The sequence below is a fragment of the Xyrauchen texanus genome, chromosome 4 (assembly GCF_025860055.1).
Source record: "Xyrauchen texanus isolate HMW12.3.18 chromosome 4, RBS_HiC_50CHRs, whole genome shotgun sequence".
NCBI classification, from domain to species: Eukaryota; Metazoa; Chordata; class Actinopteri; order Cypriniformes; family Catostomidae; genus Xyrauchen; species Xyrauchen texanus.
Genome location: NC_068279.1, coordinates 20,264,655 through 20,285,405, shown reverse-complemented (window position 1 = coordinate 20,285,405; position 20,751 = coordinate 20,264,655). Strand labels below are relative to the sequence as shown.

At 39.5% G+C, this 20,751-nt stretch overlaps 1 protein-coding gene across 3 annotated transcripts; it reads left to right on the top strand.

The window, feature by feature from the left end:
* Positions 1-664: 664 nt before the first annotated feature.
* On the top strand, positions 665-20,403 carry LOC127639439 (zinc finger and BTB domain-containing protein 44-like). Of its 3 annotated transcripts, none has more exons than XM_052121488.1 (6): positions 665-711; positions 11,596-12,713; positions 13,297-13,381; positions 14,282-14,433; positions 15,261-15,561; positions 17,284-20,403. In XM_052121488.1, exons 2-6 carry the CDS (start codon positions 11,627-11,629, stop codon positions 17,621-17,623), a joined length of 1,965 nt encoding a protein of 654 aa, XP_051977448.1. In that variant the 5' UTR covers positions 665-711; positions 11,596-11,626; the 3' UTR covers positions 17,624-20,403. The 3 variants fall into 3 exon arrangements, with proteins under 3 accessions (XP_051977448.1, XP_051977436.1, XP_051977457.1); XM_052121476.1 differs by lacking the exon at positions 665-711 and adding an exon at positions 718-985; XM_052121497.1 differs by lacking the exon at positions 665-711 and adding an exon at positions 718-985 and having other exon boundaries at positions 15,261-15,344; positions 17,284-17,445.
* Positions 20,404-20,751: the final 348 nt, after the last annotated feature.

The window sequence follows — 20,751 nt, the reverse complement described above, 5'->3', positions numbered from 1 at the left end:
TCCCCGTATATCCGGGGGAGTGACATGCAAATTCCACTCGCTAATTTTCATTGGCCTTTTCTAAAAGATCTGAGGTGTTTTGGGGCTCCCAAGTGCTACCCCTAGTGTCACTATATCGACACAACGTCTTGTTCCCTCCATCAGGGAACGGAGGTTACGAAAAGTAACCGAGATTGTAGCAGGAGATGTGGTGCATAATCTTACTCTACGCAGATGATATATTATAATTTGTCTCTGACCCTAGTAGATCTATGCCTAGCCACCATAAAATTATTACTTTTTTCGGGAAAAGTCCTGGTTCTCCAGATGGCCAGTCCGCCCCTGCATGAACCCATCTGAATTGTGCATTCATAAAACTGTAGTGTTGTTGTCAGAATTAACAGTTGTAGGCCTATGTGTTAAGAAATTGTCACAAGGTCATAAGTAACATTAAAAAAGGCAGCAGTCAGTGTTAATTCGGATATATTATATACAGCCTAAGTAAAACTTGGGCATTGGCAACAGTTCACTGAAAGTTGTCTAGACCCAGTAACATTTAATTCAGCATTGTGAAAGAAAACGCTGAAATAGTATGCAAAAACGAAGCACGTGTGTTTATTTTGTGCCATTGCGTCATCAAAACAGAAAAAACTTTTGAGGTCATCAGTCGCAAAAACTCCCAACGGATTTCTAGTGCGTCGAGAAAAGCATTCTGGGATACATCATGTAAACGTAAGCCTCAAATCAGTAAGATGAGATGCCATGGAATTTTATGGGTAGTGCATTTTGAATAGGCATATGTTTTATGAATTTGGCTTTTAATACAAACGAGGGACACTCGTCTTTATCGGAATATGACTGTAATGTTTTTAATACGCGGCAATATGTGCAAGTGTCAGAATGCTAGCAGCTAGTTAGCTCGCTGTGATACTGAGAGCTGGATCTCATTCTTGCGGTCATAGTTCTTCAACATTTCAACGGATTCATCGATACTCCAGTCCTACTGGTGAGCGGCACAGACATTCATCTAACACGTTTAACGTTGTGTTGACATTGACCAGTTTCGGTCATTCTCAGAGATTAGCGAGCTAGCAAGTCATTTCTGTAGGTTAGCTAGACATTGCTCTTGGGACGTTTTAATCAGTATTACGTGTTACTAATCTTAAAGGTGTTGTCCGTGTAGGCTGCTGGCAATCTCGCATTGTTCATTAGTACTTTTTCACATATTGTTCCAAATCTAGCTCTTTAATAAACTGCAAACGCTGCACAATAGCAGGCCACATTCAACCTGCCAAAATACGCAATTTTTGGTGGTTAGCAATTCAGTGAGCATTCATTGCATAAATCGAAGTTTTAATTGTGTGTGAAACATGAGTTAGTGGTAATTTCATTGTCTTTGTTACTGAGAATAAATGCCCGCCAGTTAATAACATAAACAAAAGCAACTGGTGTGGAAAGCCACGCCCCTTTAACTTTCTCTGTCTGAGGATGAGTTTGACAGCCATATGTAGTAGCCTTTCTTGCCACAATTCGTCATATTTTTGGAATATATATATATATATATATATATATTAGTGTGCGTGCGCGTTCGTGCGTGCGTGTGTGTGTTAAGATTTGTTTTGAAAGAAGTGCTTCTTCTTTCAAAACATTTTCCCTGAACTTTCTTTTCTCAAAGATTTTATTAAGTTTATGAAAATGTAAGCCTTAATCTTCTGACTGCAAAGAATGATTAAAAATAAATAAATGTTGAACTTTAATAATAATAGTAACAGATCTTCATAATTGCAGCTTACTTTTACGGTCATTAATATTTACATAATAACTTGCGTTAAGTTGTTTTGATTGAGAGAAAATTGTTTTAGGCTTTTGCGTTCACTTTCTTCATGCATGTTTTAGGAATCCCTTTATTGACAAAAAAACACTTACTACTAGTAAAAGCTTAGGAAAATTCTTACTTTACAAACAAGGGGTGTTGTTTCTATCAAGATTTCAGCCATATTGACCAGTTGCTGCTGGAGCAGTAAATCAGAAATGTGCAGAGGTAAAGCAGTTTTATAGCTCTTTTATAGCTCTAACCTTTCATTTCCCCCCCAAATCTTGTAAAACCTCTGTCACTGTGGAATGCAGCATACATTTCTAAGAATTCAGAGGTATTTCTTAGTTATTATTTTACCCCTTAATTTAAACAGACACTGCAGTTGTACATTTTTAATAATGTGAGTCAAGAACTTTTTCTCCAAACCAAGACTAATTTGGACTTCTGTAGAGTTTAGGCATAGGCCTATCTGCTAGTGTCCATTATTCAGTTAGTTGTCAGCAGGATCCACAGCAATGCTATACTATTTTTTGGCAGATGTTTTTAGAGGGAGTTTATTAGTGCAAAAAGCTTGATAACCATGGCACTCTTTTTAATTAGGCCCTAATCAGAATCAGAATCAGCTTTATTGCCAAGTATGCTTACACATACAAGGAATTTGTCTTGGTGACAGGAGCTTCCAGTGCACAACAATAAAAAACAATACAAAAACAGCAAGACATAGATTATAAAAAATATCTATATAATTATACATGTACATACATACACACACACAGTTACACACCATTCATACATTCATACATACACACATACGTAGTGTAAATCTAAAACAAATCCGTCTTATAAAGTACAAGAATACAGTATGTTATGTACAGTGCAAAAAGTTTTTTATTTTGCCTTTTATTATCACATGGCTTAATACAAAAATAAAACAGCTCTCCTACATGTTTCGGTGTGAGCCTTCCTCAGGTAGAGTAACAAACAAACTTTCAAACAAGTGAGAGTAATATCAGTAATTTAGTAAGTCGCATAGTGTTAAGCATTCACTATTGTTACTAGTTTTCTTATTCAAAGGGAATATTACAAATAATGAACTAAACAAAAGAACAGAAATACAACCACTTATTACACAAAAAATAACAACGAAATTATAGAAGATAACTAAAATCCTAATCCTTGTTCAGTCCAGTATAATTCATAGCATTTAACATGTATATGCAATAAGAGTGCCATGTTTATCCAGATTTTAGTTTTTTGGACTATTATGAACCCTAGACCATAGAACACCTTAAATTTATACTCCAACCTGGAAGCAATCTCTGTCTTGGGACATTGTTTGAGGAGTTTATTAGTGCTTGGAAGAAGTACAATATCAGGATTATTCAGCTCTGAATCATTTTATGCATGTACTTGTGCTTTGTGCTTTAATGATAACAGTTTGGGTCCAAGTCTCCAATGAGATCACTGGAACCGAAAAAGTGCTGAAGGTGTAAAGCTCATGTCTTCAGTCTGTATAAGTACCTTTGCTAGATTATCAGTGAGACAAAATTTTCCTTTGCCTTCTGCTTGCAGGCAGTGACAAAATTGAGCATGTTAAACTAACTGGAAAGAACCTTTTGGAAATGTATTTAGTACGACTTAATTTCTGCAATTAATTTTGTTTGTTTAACGCGTTAAAAACAATTACGAAATTAAAGCAATATCTGTTTTTTTTTTTTTATTTTACTTCGCGATTACTGCTGCCACGATTATGTAATTGTGAAAATGTACGATTACAGCGTTCAATTTAAGTCTGCTCCTGTTGCGTCAGTGGTTTCTATTTACAACGTGTTTTTGCAGTGGTTGAGTATTCTAACCAATCACTAACATGGCCGTTGACCAATGAAACGGCAATAGCCAATCAGAGCCGCTTAGATTAGTCCTCTGTCCTATCTGTAATGACAACTGATCCTAATGCACAAATTTTAAACCATCTGAATGCCCAGATGATCGGATGTCAGTCCAACGAGCCCGATCGAAATCTGATACTGTGTGTTAGTCATGTTCATTCCTGTCAAGCTCCAAAAATGACATAAAAGAACCATTAAAAGACAATTAAAGCAGTTCATATGACTTGTGCATTTTATTCAAAGCCACTTGAAGACGTGCGATAGCTCTGTTAAGCACAAAAGGCCCTATAAATATTTAATAAGTAAATGTATAATATGCGCTTAAAACACCAGTGTGTTATTGAATGGCACTGCTCTTTTTGCTTCACAGACACAGACACACACTCGCGGCTATTTTAGTCTTCACTCATTGCGCAACATTTGAACGCTACTCACAAACAACATCTCAGATGTAGATGCTTAATAGTTTGGTTCACTTATAATATGCATTTAGAATGGCTCCGGAGGTGCATTTTACCAGAATATGAATAAGAGGCGAATTAAACTACTGTGAACTTGCCTACAAACAGACACTTACAAGACTTCCTGGAGAGTTCAGAATGTCAAAATAAAAGCCAGAGGGTTTTAAAGTTAAAGGTGCGCGATTGAAATATAGTACTATTGTATTTAAAATTCAATAATATTCAAAGTCAATAATACTAATAATTTATTATTATTATTTGTTTACAAATTAAAAAAAGAAAAGTGAACTGATATCTTGCAACTAAATTGAACAAAAAAAGAGATCTGAATCCTTTGAAGTCCAGATACAAGTTGAATGTTTTTTGCAACAAAAAAACCCCCCTGAAAACTTAGAGTACTTAAAGTGGGTCTTTTAACAAAACTGAGGTCAACATAACAAGACTACAATATACATCTTAAAGGGGTCATATAATGCCATTTTTGTACAAGTTAATATGAATCTTTAGGGTCTAAATGAAAACTTTGTAATATACTTTTATTAAAAATTCTCATTAGTATTTTAAGAAAACACTAATTTTACCTGCTCAGAAACAGCTCTGTTTTCAGCACGCCATTTCAGTGCATATGACTTTAAATGATAATGAGCTTTGGTCAGCCCGCCCCTCCGTTAGGGTTAGCGATTTGCTTAATCGTTAATAAAACGTTACACTTCTTCTGGAGGTGCAGAGGGAATATAAATAGTTGGTACCGAATCTTTTTTCAGCAGCAGCTTCTTAGCAAAACCAGCTTTATACTGACCCTCGTTTATAAAGCAGTCTGGTGAAAAATGATTCACGCAAACATGAACGCATTGACGTTGCTCGTGGTGAATATTCCCATCGTAAACAAAACTCAGCCACTGCGTCTTCAGCGGTTCAGATTTAGGAACATCAAAATGACTGCTGTGTTCGTTATTACACCGAAGAACAGAAAACCACAATCGCTTAGGCGCCATTCTGCTCCAGTGTATCAACAATGATGACGGAAATGATTGACAGCTCGCTCACGAGCGAGGGCGGGTCTGTGTTGAAACACTGCTGTCAATCAACAATCCTGGGAGGGGCATCCGACCGTGTGACGTCACACGGTCGAACGGTTCGATTTGAGGCAGGGGAAAATATATAAGGAGATTAATACAAAAACACTGGATGGATTTTTATCATAATAGGATGGTTGTGTACAGGCACAGCCAACAAACATTTCAGTACAATCAACTTGAAAAAGTGCATGTACCATTATATGACCCCTTTAACATAACAAACCTGACCTCCCAAATGATACAAAAGGAGGGGTATATATACACAAAGGCTAGCCTAGACCAAACACAAAGGGGAGAAAACTTAACTTACTACAATTACCAAGACCCAAAATAAACCCAACAACTAACCATAAGAAATTACTACACAAACAAAACTTAAGTATTTTGTAGTTCAGAATCCCCCTGCCCACTGCCAGGAGTTGGTTCCTTCCACTTCCTGTGGTGGAGCATAAAAGGCAGTTTCAAACTCCAGCTCTCCCTTTGGCAGATGACTCAGCAGCAGGAGCCACCACTTTAGATGCTGGCGGTTGATAGGGCCGGCACACACTCCCCCTCCTCTAGCGACTCGCTGGAACAGCAGGAAAGGTAGTCAGCTGTAGCATTCAGTCTACCAGGGATGTGATGCACTTCAAATTATAAGGTTGCATGGCCAGGTACCAACGGGTTATTCTGCTGTTTGTGTCCTTCATCCTGCCCAGCCATGTCAACGCCTTATGGTCCACCTCAAGATTAAATTCCCTCCCCAAGAGGTAGTATTTGAGGGAGTCCAAAGCCCATTTGATCACTAAACATTCCTTCTCTACTGTTGAGTAGCGCACCTCCCTTGGGTACAGTTTTCTACTCACATACACCACTGGCTGACGGGACCCTTCTGGGCCTTGAAGGAGCACAGCACCAAGCCTGCGGTCTGAAGCGTCAGTCTACAGGATGAATGGTTGTTTGAAGTCAGGGCAGTACAACACAGGATCGCTGCTCAGTGCCTGCTGGATGTCCTTGTAGGCCGTTTCGCCCTCTTTTGTCCAACAGAGATGATTGGGCTTTTTGGGACTGGTCATATCTGTAAGCACAGCTGCTCTGGCAGAGTAGTTAGGTATACATTTGTGGTACCAACCTGACATGCCAAGGAAGGACTTGAGCTGGGTTCTTGTTTGTGGGAGTGGGCACGACTGGAGAGCCTGTACCTTCTGCACCTGTAGTTTGATGACCCCTCTTCCAATGACATGGCCAAGGTACTCCGTTTCTGCTTTAGCAAAGGTACACTTGGCAGCATTAACCGCAAGTCCTGCAGCATGGAGACACTCAAAGACCACTTTAAGGTGTTTTAGATGTTCTTCCCATGTGTTACTATAAACAGCAATGTCATCCAGGTAAGCCATGGCAAAACGTGACAGGCCACCCAAACTCGATCAACAAGTCTCTGGAACGTAGCGGGGGCCCCATGCAACCCAAAAGGCATAACTTTAAAGTGATAGAGTCCCCAGGGGGTTTTGAAGGCTGTTAACTTACGGCATGACTGTGCCAAAGGGACCTGCCAGTAGCCTTTACACAGATCAATAGTAGTAAGGTACTTTGCCTTGCCCAAGCATTCAATGCGAGGTGTTGGTTAGGAGTCAAATTTGGAAATGGCATTCAGATATCTGAAATCAATGCAAACCGGATTGTGGCTTCCTTTTTGGGCACCAAGACAACAGGGTTGCACCACTCACTTTTTGAGGGCTCAATTATTCCAAGAGACAGCATCAGATCAATTTCCTTTTCCAGTGGGCCCAGCAGGCGTTCAGGAATCCTGTAACTCCTACGTCTAACAAGGGCATCACTCTTCAAAACAATGTCATGCTCTACCAGTGTTGTATGGCCAGGGTTTTCCTGAAAGACTTCTGGTATACAAAGAGACCTCACCTGTGACTGCTGGGCCTCAGTGAGGTGATCCAGATTCGGCACTGAAGGGGCAGGCACTGGCAAATACTGCTCTTCCACCTCCTCATCCCCTACTCTCCTGATGAGCAGCACACTAGGTCTCTCCACAGCATTTTCCTCTTGCCTAGGCATCCACTCTTTCAGCAGGTTGATATGCAAAACCCTAGGACACCTCCGACCTGGAGTGGAGATTGCATATGTGGTAGTGCTGATCTTTCTAATTACCTCATAGGGTCCTTGCCATTTAGCCAGAAGCTTGCTCTCCTCTGTAGGCAGCATCACCAGCTCAAAACTCCTTTCTCTCGCCAACCAGTCATACCAGTCCTTCTGCTTGAGCTGGGCAGCTGTCATGTGCTCCTGTGCAAGCGCAGTCATTTCTCCAGTTTCTCTCTCATCTGAAGAACATAAGAAACAACATTCAAAGCTTCTTTACCACTTGGGGGTCCCTCCCACATTTCTTACAGGAGGGTTAAAGGCCCCCTCACCTCATGACCAAATATCAACTCGAATGGTGAAAACCCAGTGGAAGCTTGTGGCACTTCTCTGTAAGCAAACAGCAGGTAAGGAAGCCACTGGTCCCAATCAGAGCCAGTATCATCAACAAACTTACGGAGCATCTGTTTTGAGTGTCTGAATAAACCGTTCAGTTAGTCCATCAGTTTGTGGATGGTATTGTGTAGTTCTTAAACCTCGGATTCCCAGCAACTGATACACATCCTTCAACAGCTTAGACATAAAGTTGGCGCCTTGGTCAGTGAGTATCTCCTGGGGAAACCCAACCCTTGAAAAAAACTGGACAAGGCAAGATGCTACCGCCTTTGCTTTAACGGACTTTAGGGGAAACACTTCTGGGTACTTTGTAGCGTAATCCGTAACAACAAGCATAAATCGGTTTCCTGACTTACTTCGCTCCACTGGGCCAACAACGTCCATTCCAAGACGTTCAAACGGTGTAGTGATCACTGGTAGAGGCTGAAGGAGAGCTCTGGTTGTACGTTTTGCTGATGTTTGCTGGCACTGAGAGCAACTCCGACAGAATTGGTCTACATCCTTATGTAAACCAGGCCAATGAAAATAGCGGTGTATACGAGCTGATGTTTTATGTTTCCCTAGGTGGCCAGCCCAGGGAATGGAGTGACCTAAAGCTAGCACTGACACTCTGGCTACTTTAGGAACCATCAGCTGTTTTCTTGACCTGTGTTGATAGTAAAGAAGACCATTCTGTAAGGTAAAGCCTTCAAACCCATGCTCCAAATCAACTCTCCCTTCATTTGCCTTTGCTCTTTGTCTGTAGTCAGCTAAACTAGCATCTTCTTGCTGCAGTTGCATCATGTTCACAGGTAATTGGAAACCCACTGGCAGCTCAGGAGTTGACATCACAGGGGATTTTATCACTGCATGATGGAACTTTTCCTGCCGTCTCTGCCTACGAGACTTACAAGACTTTCCTGGCTCTGCCTCAACCTCGGCCTCATAAAAAGGTAGGGAACGCAGAGTGCAATCTATCTCACCTGGCTGCTGTGTTGATGCCTGTGCCTGAGCCCTGGTCAAGGCCATATTGCAGGTCAGACGCTGCTGTATCAGATCAAGAAGCACTGGCAAATCATGGCCTAACACCGCTGGAAAAGGCAGATTATCAGGGACACCAACATTTAACAGGTAAGTCTGTCCTTGCACTTTAACATACACATCAGCAGTTGGATAACGTTTTTCATCCCCATGGACACAACAAATAGGGACCGTCTCAGTGGTACAGACAGCCTGAGGGGGAACATGACGTCTGTGTACCAGTGTTTGATTACTTCCAGTGTCAATAAGTGCCCTCAGGTTCTGACCATTTATTTCGACTGATGTCTCTTTAAGTAATTGCCTAACCTGCAGCCCAGGCTCATATGTCTTCCGGGGTGCATAGCACATCTGTGTAAGTTTTACGGGATTCTGCGGACAAGCTGGTTTGGTGTGTCCCTCTTGCCCACATAAATAACAAACCACTTTGTTAAAATGTTTACCGTAACCTTGAGCAGGTGGCTGATTCTCCTTCACAGGTGGCTTACTCATTGTCGATCGTGGGCCATGCGGAGTAAAGACAGGTTTCTGTCCGTCTTTTGAAGCATTCCAGGACCTGTAAACCCAGGAGGCGTTTTTACTGGGTGCAGCCATGTACACATCTGCCAATGAAGCAGCCTCTGCCGCAGTCTGTGGGTCATGCTCTTTAATCCAAACCTGCAGCTCAGGGGACAGCATACACAAGTATTGCTCACGAATTACGATTTCACCAATCTCATCAACAGTTTTATCCCTTGGTTGAAACCACTTCTCATAAAGCTCCTTAAGTCTTACATACAGCTCTTTTGGGGTCTCCTCAGGCTCCATATTAAGAGACCTAAATCTCTGCCGATATGCTTCAGAGTTAATATTATATTTCTTGAGAATGGCACATTTAACTTTATCATAATCAAGAGAGTCATCAAAATCCATGTGTACATAGGCACTTCGAGCCTTACCAGTCAACAATGGAATAAGCCGAAAGCCCCAATCTTCTTTTGACCACTGACAGGCCACGGCTATCCTTTCAAAGGTAACAAGAAAATGTTCAATATCATCTGTATCGGTTAATTTTTGAAGCTTAGGCTCTTTAAAAAAACGTTACTGAGACTGACCATACTAAGATTCACCCTGCTGGAGGGCTCTTGGTGGATAAGCCGCCTGAAATGGTGAACTGACCTGGGCTTCGTCACTCTGGGGATTTTGCTGGGGAGAGGAGGATCCAGATTCAGGTGAGGTCCTTGCCTGAACCTCCAATTGAAGAAGACTGAACTGGTGTTGAACTGCCTTGAACCTCTTCTCTTGCCTGGTTGCCTCCTGATCCCATCGGGTCTCACAGGCTTGCTGCTGCCCCATGTGAGTCCGAAAGAGGTTTACCAGGTCAGCGATGGTTGATTCTGCTACATCTTGTCCTCCATGCCAGTGCCTCCACCTTCATCTGCCTCATTGTTTGCTCGGTCTTCAGTTTCTGGTTGCGGCCCTCATTCACCTTCAGTTCTATTCCCTTCTCTTCACATTTCTAACAAAGAAGGGGTGGTGTAGAGAAGAAAAAAAACAAAAAAAAACTCTTGTGTCCTCTACTGAAAGATCCCACCACTGCCACCAATTGTCAGGGACCAAGCAGTAAAGGCAAGGACACACGGTTGTTGTTAAGAAAGTTTAGGCTTTATTTAGCCAACTATGTCAATTAAAGTTTAAACAAAAAGTACTTAAAGTGGGTCTTTAATGATACAATGATACATTGTAGGAGGGGTAATACACAAAGGCTAGCCTACACCAAACACAAAGGGGAGAAAACTTAACTTACTACAATTACCAAGACCCAAAATAAACCCAACAACTAACCATAAGAAATTACTACACAAACAAAACTACCAAACCCCAATATTAATCTAACCCAAACAAATGATCCACATGCTGCTGTGTTAAGTATTTTGTAGTTCAGAGTCCCCCTGCCCACTGCCAGGAGTTGGTTCCTTCCACTTCCTGTGGTGGAGCATAAAAGGCAGTTTCAAACTCCAGCTCTCCCTTTGGCAGATGACTCAGCAGCAGGAGCCACCACTTTAGATGCTGGCGGTTGATAGGGCCGTCACACTGATTATGAAAAAACAACACTGGTATCGGCTGAGATTTCAGATATCGGAATCAGATCGGAAGAGAAAAAGTGTGATCGGTGCATCCCTAGTTTCTCTTGCCAATAAAGTTTGATGTGAACTATCTGCCCATTTGATCCTATTATTTTTTTTAAAGTCCACTGTACAATGCTAGAAGAATTTGCCCAAATTGTAACTACATCATGTCCACTGATTTTATGGCATGTATACATATACTTGTATCAAAGATTAATAACTCTAAAAATGTATCTAATTAACTCCAAAAAACAAAAACAAACATATTAATATATATAAATCTTTAAATAATTATAAAATAAAGACTAACCAATTTCTTGCCAAATTCTTAACCAATCTATTGAGACAAAGTTTAAAGTAGAGATTTATTTCGTTTTAATAATGTGTGTTGTAATGTGGGATGTACCATCATTTATTATGGATTAATAATAGAAAATGTGTGATTAATTCATTTAAAAAATTTAACTGATTCACAGCCCTAGTATTTAGGTTTTGTTAAAGTTTTTTTTTTAAAAAGGTAAAGATTAATAAAGAATTAAGGCCATATTTTATTTTGTTGTGATTCTCTGGAACAAGCCATTGGTCCTCTTCCAATCAAGTCCACAAATGGTATGTCCAGGAAAAAGTAATGGATCATTCTAGAGTTTGTCTTTTAACTCTTTTATTACATGTATGGTTTAGGTCTGCAGGTTCTTTTAACCCAAGTCAAGATGCAAGCTGGAAATATTAAAATAAACCTCTCTTTATCCATTTTGTACTAATGTAGCTTTTTCTTTCTAGGCAACCCAAAATCCTCCACCTACTGTGAAGGATGGGTGTGAAAACCTTCACTCACAACTCGCCTAGCCACAGTCAGGAGCTTTTGGATAAGCTCAACAACCTGCGCAGTGAGGGCCACTTCTGTGACATCACAATTCGTGTACAAGGTCAGCTGTTTTCTGCCCACAAAGTAGTGCTAGCCTGCTGTAGCGACTTCCTTCGAGCAAAGCTGTCTGGGAAGCCAGCTGAAGAAGAGACTGTAATTGTCGGAGATGATAACAAACACGTGCTGGATCTTCAACATGTGACAGTTGCCGGTTTTGCTCCTCTTCTGGAATATGCGTACACTTCCACCCTGTCTATTAGTACAGAGAATATCATCGATGTACTAGCTGCAGCTAGCTACATGCAGATGTTTGCTGTTGCCAACACTTGCTCCGAGTTCATGAAGTCGAGTATCCTGTGGAACTCGGCATCCTCAGCAGCAGGAGGTACCGGTAGTAATCAGCCCCCTGTTTTACAAAGGCCCCAAGAGAACCCTGAAGGCCATACAAGCTGCACCCTTGCCCATGTAGATGCCCTCTCCCCATCCCCAGTCTCATCAGAGTGCAGCGTTCGGGAGAGGCCCATCCCGGTGTGCCGTGAGACTAGGCGTAAGCGCAAAGGCTTTGCTAGCCCACAGCCAGCAACCTCTACCTCTCCACAAGTCCCCAACCCCTCTCCTTCCTCTTCCTCCTACCCAGAGAGTTCGGCGCAGGCTCTGGAACCATCCCTGGCCTTCTCCTGGACATACCCTTTTGGGATGGACCGGCGTTTTACACCAGAAAAATCAAAACTACCAGAAGGTCTCCTGGAACCATCCGGAGCCACAGGGCAGGACTCTAACGGACGCGTCCTGGTGGAGTATCTTGCCTGTGAGGGCCCACGTGGCCTGGGTGTCGGGGGGGCAGCTAGTATAGAGGAGGAAGAAGAAGAGGATGTGCGGGTGAAAGTGGAGAGGCTGAGTGATGAAGAAGTGCATGAAGGGGCTTCTCAACCCATCAGTGCTCCCCACAGTTCTCTGAGTGACCAGCAGACTGTCCCTGGCAATGAACACACCCAAGAAGATCTACTTATCAGCCCGCAGTCCTCATCAATTGGTAGGACTCAGATACAACACAGATATCCACACATTTATAATAGCAATACCTGTTCTTGGTGAGCTATCAGTAGATTATCAATTAATGTAATTGTTGTTATCCATTAAAAATAAAAAAATAAAAGACTTCATGATTACGGATTTTAACACATTTTATTTAATGGTTGAGCAATATGGGTTTTTCCATTGGCTGATGCCAGTAACTAGAGATAAAGATGGCCAATATAATCCAGATATTTTTAATATAGGCAAATATAATCAAATGTATATTTTAATTATGCAATTTTTTATTTGAAAATATATTTTTTTTACATTCATGCAAAAAAAATTTAATAATTGGCTGTCATTGCCAAATAATGGCTGCTTTATTGGCCTTGCCAATATATTGGTGTATTACAAGCCAAATTCACCTCTCTCAGTAAAATTGTTACTCACTGGTCATAATATGCACTGCTGAAAACTTTTGTAAGTTTCTGAGGCACTATCTTTCTAGACTAAAATAGATGCCAAAGAGCTTTTAAGCCTTATTAAGACACTGTTTTATGATTAAGAGGTTTAAAAAGAATATTCTGCTCTCTCTTCAGGCTCCATGGATGAGGGGGTGACGGAGTGTCTCCAGTCCATGCAGGGTACTCAAAACGCTACTGGCCACATGGAGGAGGATGAAAGGTAAGACCCATTTGGGTCAGGTGTCTGTGTTGTTTTTACAGAGTATCCTTTTATGATGTCTCACTTTTACGATTTAACTAAAAGAGCCCCTCTTAGGAGGGACATCATTTTTCACGCTTTCCATCGTCATCTTTCCTCATGTATACTTATTTAAAAGCAGCAGAGGCTTCTGTGCTATTAGAATGAAGATTTCTTGCCAAGAGGCCAGAAAAGCTTGTTGGCAGGCTTTCTGGAAAGTTCTTGGACCTAAATTTCCCTTTTGGAATACTGGAAGAGTAGGGAAATGGTATGATGCAAAACAAATGGGGTAAAAAAAGACACTGCTGTCCATCTCAGGAGAGGAGTCCGCTTTTATATGAAAACTTGATATGCCTGACTAAACGTGTTATATGTTAGCCTTAAACCTTTGTGGGGTGATCTTTGTGGATCTGTAACTAGAGGAAATGGTATTGGTAGCATGAGTATGACACCGCTATTCCATCTAAAAATAATATTGCACATAATATTTACATTTTGTGAAGACAAAACAAAAAAATGGGTCTGTTGCACTAACATTAAAGAAGGTAATGGCATGTTAATATAAAATAATATGAATCAAAATAATATGCATAATGGTTAGGCAAGCAGATTTTTATTTTCTAGCCCAGGTATATTGGGTTGATGGAATTATTTATTTAAAATAATTACTTTATATTCATGGAAAAGAAATCTGTACATTTTATAATCTGTATTAAAAACAAAAAAACTAATTCAAAGATCTGTCTGTGAACAAATTACATGAATAGCGGTTGAATACTTTGTGGTATCAGGCATCTGATGTATGTTAAAAAATTTTCTTAAACTACCAAGAGTCGATGTGCAATTAGCTCATTTTTTCTTCTCTTGTCACTCTTCCTCTAGGCTGGAAAATGTCCAATACCCATACCACCTGTATATCAGCCCCTCCACCCGCCCAGGACTTGATGGCCCTGAACGGCCCTTCCAGTGCCCAACATGTGGCGTCCGCTTCACCCGAATACAGAACCTTAAGCAACACATGCTCATCCACTCTGGTGAGAGAGCTCTTGTTATTAATTTATGTTGCAAAACAGTACAACATGATTCACTGATGTGCCAGTTAGTTTAAATATTGATGGTATTTTGTTGCCTTTTCCTCACATCAAGACTGCGTCCACACTGAGATGGCATTTTTGTTTGTGAAAACTGAGCTTTTTGAATGTGAATTAATTTGAAAATGCCATCTTCTCATTGTAGTGTGCACTGGGAAAACAAATATATGTGAAAACAATTACATATTTGTTGCCATGTGATCCATTCAACCAAAACAATCAAGAAAGTGTTATAGTGACACTGTTGTCCCTGAGATTCACTTTGATAGCATTGTTAAAGAAAATGTTTACTTTGTACAGCATTCACATTGCATTCCTTCAAAGATGACGGGAAGATTACTCCGAATTAGTGTTCGGTGACGGAACACAAGGACAACCGCTTTTCAGACCGTACATGACCGTTTTTTCACATGCGCAGTAAGGGGATTTTTAGCATTTATAGATGTTTCAGTGTGGTTGAGCAACTTTTGGAAAACGTTTGAAAATGTCAATGTGGACAGAAAGCGTCTCAAAAACGCAGTTTTCAATTGTATCCAGACGTAGCATTAGAGACTTTTGAAAGGGATTTTGAACAAATGAAACCTTCACAATTAGCATTATAAGTTATTAGCATGAGTAGGTTATCATAAAAGATCTCAGTGTTGCTCAGGTTAATAATAAAAAGCAAATACTAGTTACATTCTTTTCAGTCTCATTATTTTCTCTTTTTGATAAATATCTTCTGTTTTCTGATATGATAGACTTGAATCTTTTGTGTGTTTCCTCTGCAGGTATTAAGCCATTCCAATGTGACCGCTGCGGGAAAAAGTTTACACGGGCATACTCGCTGAAGATGCACCGGCTGAAGCACGAAGGTAAACGCTGTTTCCGGTGCCAGATCTGTAGCGCCACTTTCACTTCCTTCGGTGAATATAAGCACCACATGAGGGTGTCTCGTCACATCATCCGCAAGCCTCGGATTTACGAGTGCAAAACGTGCGGCGCCATGTTTACCAACTCTGGCAATTTAATCGTACACCTGAGGAGTCTCAACCATGAGGCGTCAGAACTAGCAAACTACTTCCAGACCAGGTGAGGAGGAGCTGAACACTTTAAGAAAATATGAAGAAGTACCAATTTAGTTTTGTACGCTCGGCCGTTCATCCCATTTTGAGGTACCACATGCGTTCTCATGGTTGAATTGTAATATTGAAATAAATCGAATTTTACCAATATGTGTATTAGGTGAAACATTGTGTAATTCCATAGACAGCTGTAGATAGCCATTTGTTCCATAGTAAATGGTTGAGGTGTTATTGACATAGTGCTTCCATCAGATCAAATGTCTTTCCTGTTTAGTTTTTTTACACAGTCCAGGTAAACGCCCAGTTCCATGGTGCTGTATTTGGCAGAGCATTACTTACTGAATAGAGCTTTCGGGAAATCCTTGACATCTCTTCTATGACTCCGATGATGAGTAGCACGATAAGTACAAATAATATAAGTCACCAGTTTATTTGCTTCTGAAAAGAATGATTCCTTTTATACTATGCCTAAAATGACACACCATAGCTTGTGTATACTTAAATCTAAGTTGTGTGTTCTCCAGAGAAAAATGAGTGACTTCCCTGTTTACAAACAAGTATTGTCAAATTGAAATCATGAAATCCATTTTGGAAGTAGTGAGAGTTGGGCTGTCTACTAGGAAAAGACGCACTGAGATGTAAACAGTTGGAGTGGACAGGGAAATCAGTGTTAGTTCAACTAATTACTGCTGAATAGGTTTGAAGTGAAGTTCTCATGAAGCTCTTTTTTAGAAGAGTATCATTGGAATCACTGTGTATATTTTTGAGGAGAGTCTTCTGAGGTAATTCTTCATTGATGCCAAGGGAGGGGAGTCAGATGCTTTCTGCATTGAGCTCCTGCTGAACTGTGACTCTTATTTAATCCAACTGTTTATTTCATTTGAGGCCTCTTGTTTAGGATATCTGTGGTCTATTCATCTTCGTCAGGCACAAATAAACAGTAGGCTACAGTGCTGTGGCAATTGTTTTTCTCTCTCTTGTGCATATTATGAGAGGGAATGGCTGTAATGTGTCCTGTTGCAGTTTTATTTGTTGTGATTACAAGAAACATCTGAAATTGCACCCACGGTTTTCACTCCCACAGAGACCAATTGTATCGCAACGACCTATTTAGTGTAGGCCGTGGGCAAAGGCTTTTTACTTCTAATGGTTAGACCTTTGCATTTTTGTAGCTGTAATGCCAAGACCCCAATTTAGTTTTGATGTTTTAGTTTAGAATGCTGAAATGTTTTACCAGATTACATTATCACAGTTAATTGTTGGACCTGTGCATGCTAGAACTGGCTATTGATTAACTTAAAAAAAAAAAAAAAAAGTTGCAAAATTAAAATAAATCCTCTACTCGTATACCAAACTTGGAGCGCAATCTTGGATGAATCATAAGAACTCAATTTTATTTTTACAAAAAACTTTTTTGAATTTGCGACTGATTGGTTTGACATCCTCAGATTGTGGCTTCATTGGGGATTTTGCCTGTGAAAGACTGAAAGTCATCTTTATAACCTGTCTTTGCATTTTTCTTCAAACCAGCATGTCTGAAGAGGTTTAAACTTAGAGTGCAAAAAAAGGTTATACAAGCAATATTTCAGGCCAATCAAGTTAATAAAAGATGATTGTAAAGATAATAATGATGATTGAATTTGTTAATTTAAAGCATGTTGTTTAAGGCAGGATTGATGGCAGTGATGGTCTTCTGAATTTCGCACTTTCTCTCCTTTTGTTGCCCCAGTGAGTTCCTCCTCCCAGACTACCTGAGCCACATGCAAGAGGAAGAGGGTTTGGGACACTTTGAGATGAGTGAGCAGACCTTTGAAGCTTCTTCCTCCTCTTCCTCAGTCCAAACACCTGTTATCTCCCAAGTATCCTCTACTATGAACTATGACAGCCACCCTCCCGCACCTCCACCCCAAACCCCAAACTCCAGGTCAGGGCACGGAGGGGAGCCAGGGGACAACCCTAAGTCCACCACTGCTGTTACCTCTCAGCAAGACCCAGAGGAAGATGAGGGAGAGAAGGAGAAAGAGGGGAGAAAGCAGAAGAAAGCACTTGTGTCAATTACAATTGAGTGAAACATTTCCATGTGTAAACTTGTTATGAGACAGTGTTATGAGATCCTGTTGCACACAGTGGTAATGCAGCTTCATGTTCTTGACACCTTGTTCTAAATAACATTTTAACAGCTTAAGATTCTGATGTTTCATTATGAAAGGTGTGATGCATTTTGACTTTTGTTCATTCTGATTTGCTGGAGTTATTTAAAAAAATGTTTTATCACATTTGATATGAATTTACATGCAGATCTTTCTTCAAGACGATTAAACTTACGAATTAAAAAAACAATTGTAAATGAGACCTGTTTTAATAGTAACCCACAAATGTCTCTGATTATACTGAATTTGATCTTCAGAACACATTTACCTTATTTAATTATATCTTCCTTGATAATATCTTTATCATTTTATATATTCTTATTATTTTGTTTAAAATAACCCACTTTGTGGTCATTTGTCAAAAAGTATAAAATAATCTAAATTTGATAGTCAAGATGATTTTCTTGAATGATGCAGTTTTTTTTTTTTTTTCAGCTTTACATTGGACTATGATTGATGTACAATTTCTTTTTATTGTTCAATTACCTTCTCATTTCTTTACTCCTACTTCATGCCTGTTTAATCTCAATGTTGTGCACCTTAACCGTACTGCCCTACAAAGCAAAATGCAGTAACTGTGAACACTAAAACTGAAAAGAATTATACATTTTCTGTGTGTATTTTGTAGTTACTGAAATTTTCTGTGAATTTGAGCATAGTTGAGACAAACATATCACATGGTAGATTATTGTCTAAGAGACCTGATTACGGTCATAAATCATTTTTGAATTTTTTTTTAGTTTTGCTGCATTTTGCCATTTCACTGCAGCATAGCATACTGCCCCTTCCAACTGTCAACCAACCTATTATAAATTACGAAGCTGCAGCCCTCTAAGGACCGTTCCTGAAAATGTGAAAGACTGTGTTACTACTTCCATGTGTTCAGAGCGGAAACAAAACAGACTGCTGTCAAGTATGGTTACCCTTGAATCTGCCTGGCACAAAACAACAGTGAAAACCTATTAATGAATTGTTGCACATTGAAAGTGATTAATCAAATGAGTTTAAGATTGTTTTGAATATGTACATGTGAGTAGAGCTGTTTTCGTTCCTTTTTCCCCTACCCCTTTTTCTGCTGTATGTCTAATGCTGCTACATTTTTGTAAACAGTGCCTCTTGCCCAGCTCTCAGAACCACTCTTCAAGTTTATCTAAAGAGCTGTACATTCATTATATTGGCTTAACATTCTCCTTTGCAACATTTGGAAGAAATGTTTAATGGGTCACATTTTAATAGAGTGGAGAAAAGGTGATATTTTCATAGCCTTTCCCATTTTACTGCTGTTGGAATTATACTATGGAATATTTCTCCATAACTTGATGCGATAGTTGTATGTGCCTAACAGTCTCCCAACAAAGTTTAAGAATAACTTTTGACTTTGGCATGAGCCTTGATTGAAGATAAAAGTTGCAACTGGATTATGTAGCATTTGTTTGGGGGTTTTAATCAGATATCTCATAAGTATGATTTGTGTGAATTGCTTCCTCTGTGTGATATTGCACCTGGCAATCAGTGAATTTAGATGCTGCTCCATTCCAACTTTAACTTTCTCACAGTGCAAGGAACAAAAAAATGACATTTTGTGCAATATGGTTTTGGATGTTTCACTTGTTCAAAATAATGTGAATTGAAATCTTTTATACTGCAGTGGACAATGAGATTAAGGAAATACAGGAGGGGTGAGAATAAGCTAATAAAAAACAATTATGGGCCCTTTTATAAACAGTTAAATCTGATATGTTGACGTGTGTAAATGGCAAAAAGTTGCCTTTTCATTAGTGTAACAAAAACTAGTGTTCAATATCATTTTCTGATGTAATTTCTCTTGAGACACACTCCTGCTCATCTCACTCTCTCCATCTTTGAAACTGTGACTATTGCTCAAGCTCAATTACTTTATAGTCTGAGAGTTTGTAATAACATATTCTCCATAAAACAATATTGGCCGTATGTCCTAGATTGCTCTTTGTGCTGCTTGCATGTTTTCCCTGTGCTAAAGAAATAAGGGAATTCAAAATAGCATGGGTTGATTTGTTTGTTGGATGTTGTTGCAGATATGTGCAACTACCATTTTGTATACAATATTCAATCTTTGATGTTCATTTGCTTGAGCAGAGAGAAAAGTGATTTCAGTAGTCAAAATGCTTTTATCAGATTCTGTATTGATAACAGTTACCTTCAAAAGTGTCAGTTTATACATTTGTAATATCAATGTGAGTGAATAGTTACTTGACTTGAGCCTTGTAGTGTCTGCTTTTGTGACAACGTCTTATTGGTATATACTCTATATTTTGTTTATTTTTTTAACAGCCTAGTTTTGGTCGTATCTTGTGCCTTTTGATATTGGATCTGTATTGTTTTGGCAAAAACATGCATTGATATGAATTCATAATGTTTTGTAGACAGAATGCTGGTAGACTTCAAATGTAGCTTGAAACTAAAAATATTTTACAAGTGCTATTCGACATGGTTTAAACTGTATGTTTTGTGTTTATTTTCATAAAGACAAATGTATTAGTCGTTTTGTATTACTTCAGTGGTTCTTATCATCAGTTCCTGTGCCAATTCAGACTTCTTGAATGATGTTTTGTAAAAACAGTACATAAAAGTAAATGGGTCAGCTTAAAATTCCACATTTTGTTTTAGTGTTTCCATGTTTCATTCTTATTACAACATAGTAATTCTGGTTCATGTAACTGCCAAAAGATATGTGCAATATGGTGTAATGAAAATTCCAACATATACCATATACAAGTGTGTGCATTTACTCAAATAGGGGGTAACATTCAAGAAAAGATTACATTTGGTTTGTGTATATGGCACAATGTTTTTAAAATGCTGATGAAGAAGTTTTGGAGGGCTATTGAGAGTATACATAGTATCCAAGTGTACCTGACACATGAGCTGTATATTTTGTGTGGCAGATTAAGTGTTTCTACCTCAGGACAAGCTACAAGGTGATAAGAAAATACTTGGCACCCAAGTGCACAAATACATGCTAAAAGAAACAATGAGAGGCCTTTAATTTAGAAAAACTTGTCCAGCTA

Bases quoted from the DNA above. Each gene is read 5' to 3' on its own strand.
- LOC127639439 (XM_052121488.1), top strand. From the start codon at position 11,627: ATGGGTGTGAAAACCTTCACTCACAACTCGCCTAGCCACAGTCAGGAG. The intron at 13,382-14,281 runs GTAAGACCCATT...CTCTTCCTCTAG, and splicing joins CACATGGAGGAGGATGAAAG to GCTGGAAAATGTCCAATACC. The intron at 14,434-15,260 runs GTGAGAGAGCTC...TTTCCTCTGCAG, and splicing joins ACACATGCTCATCCACTCTG to GTATTAAGCCATTCCAATGT.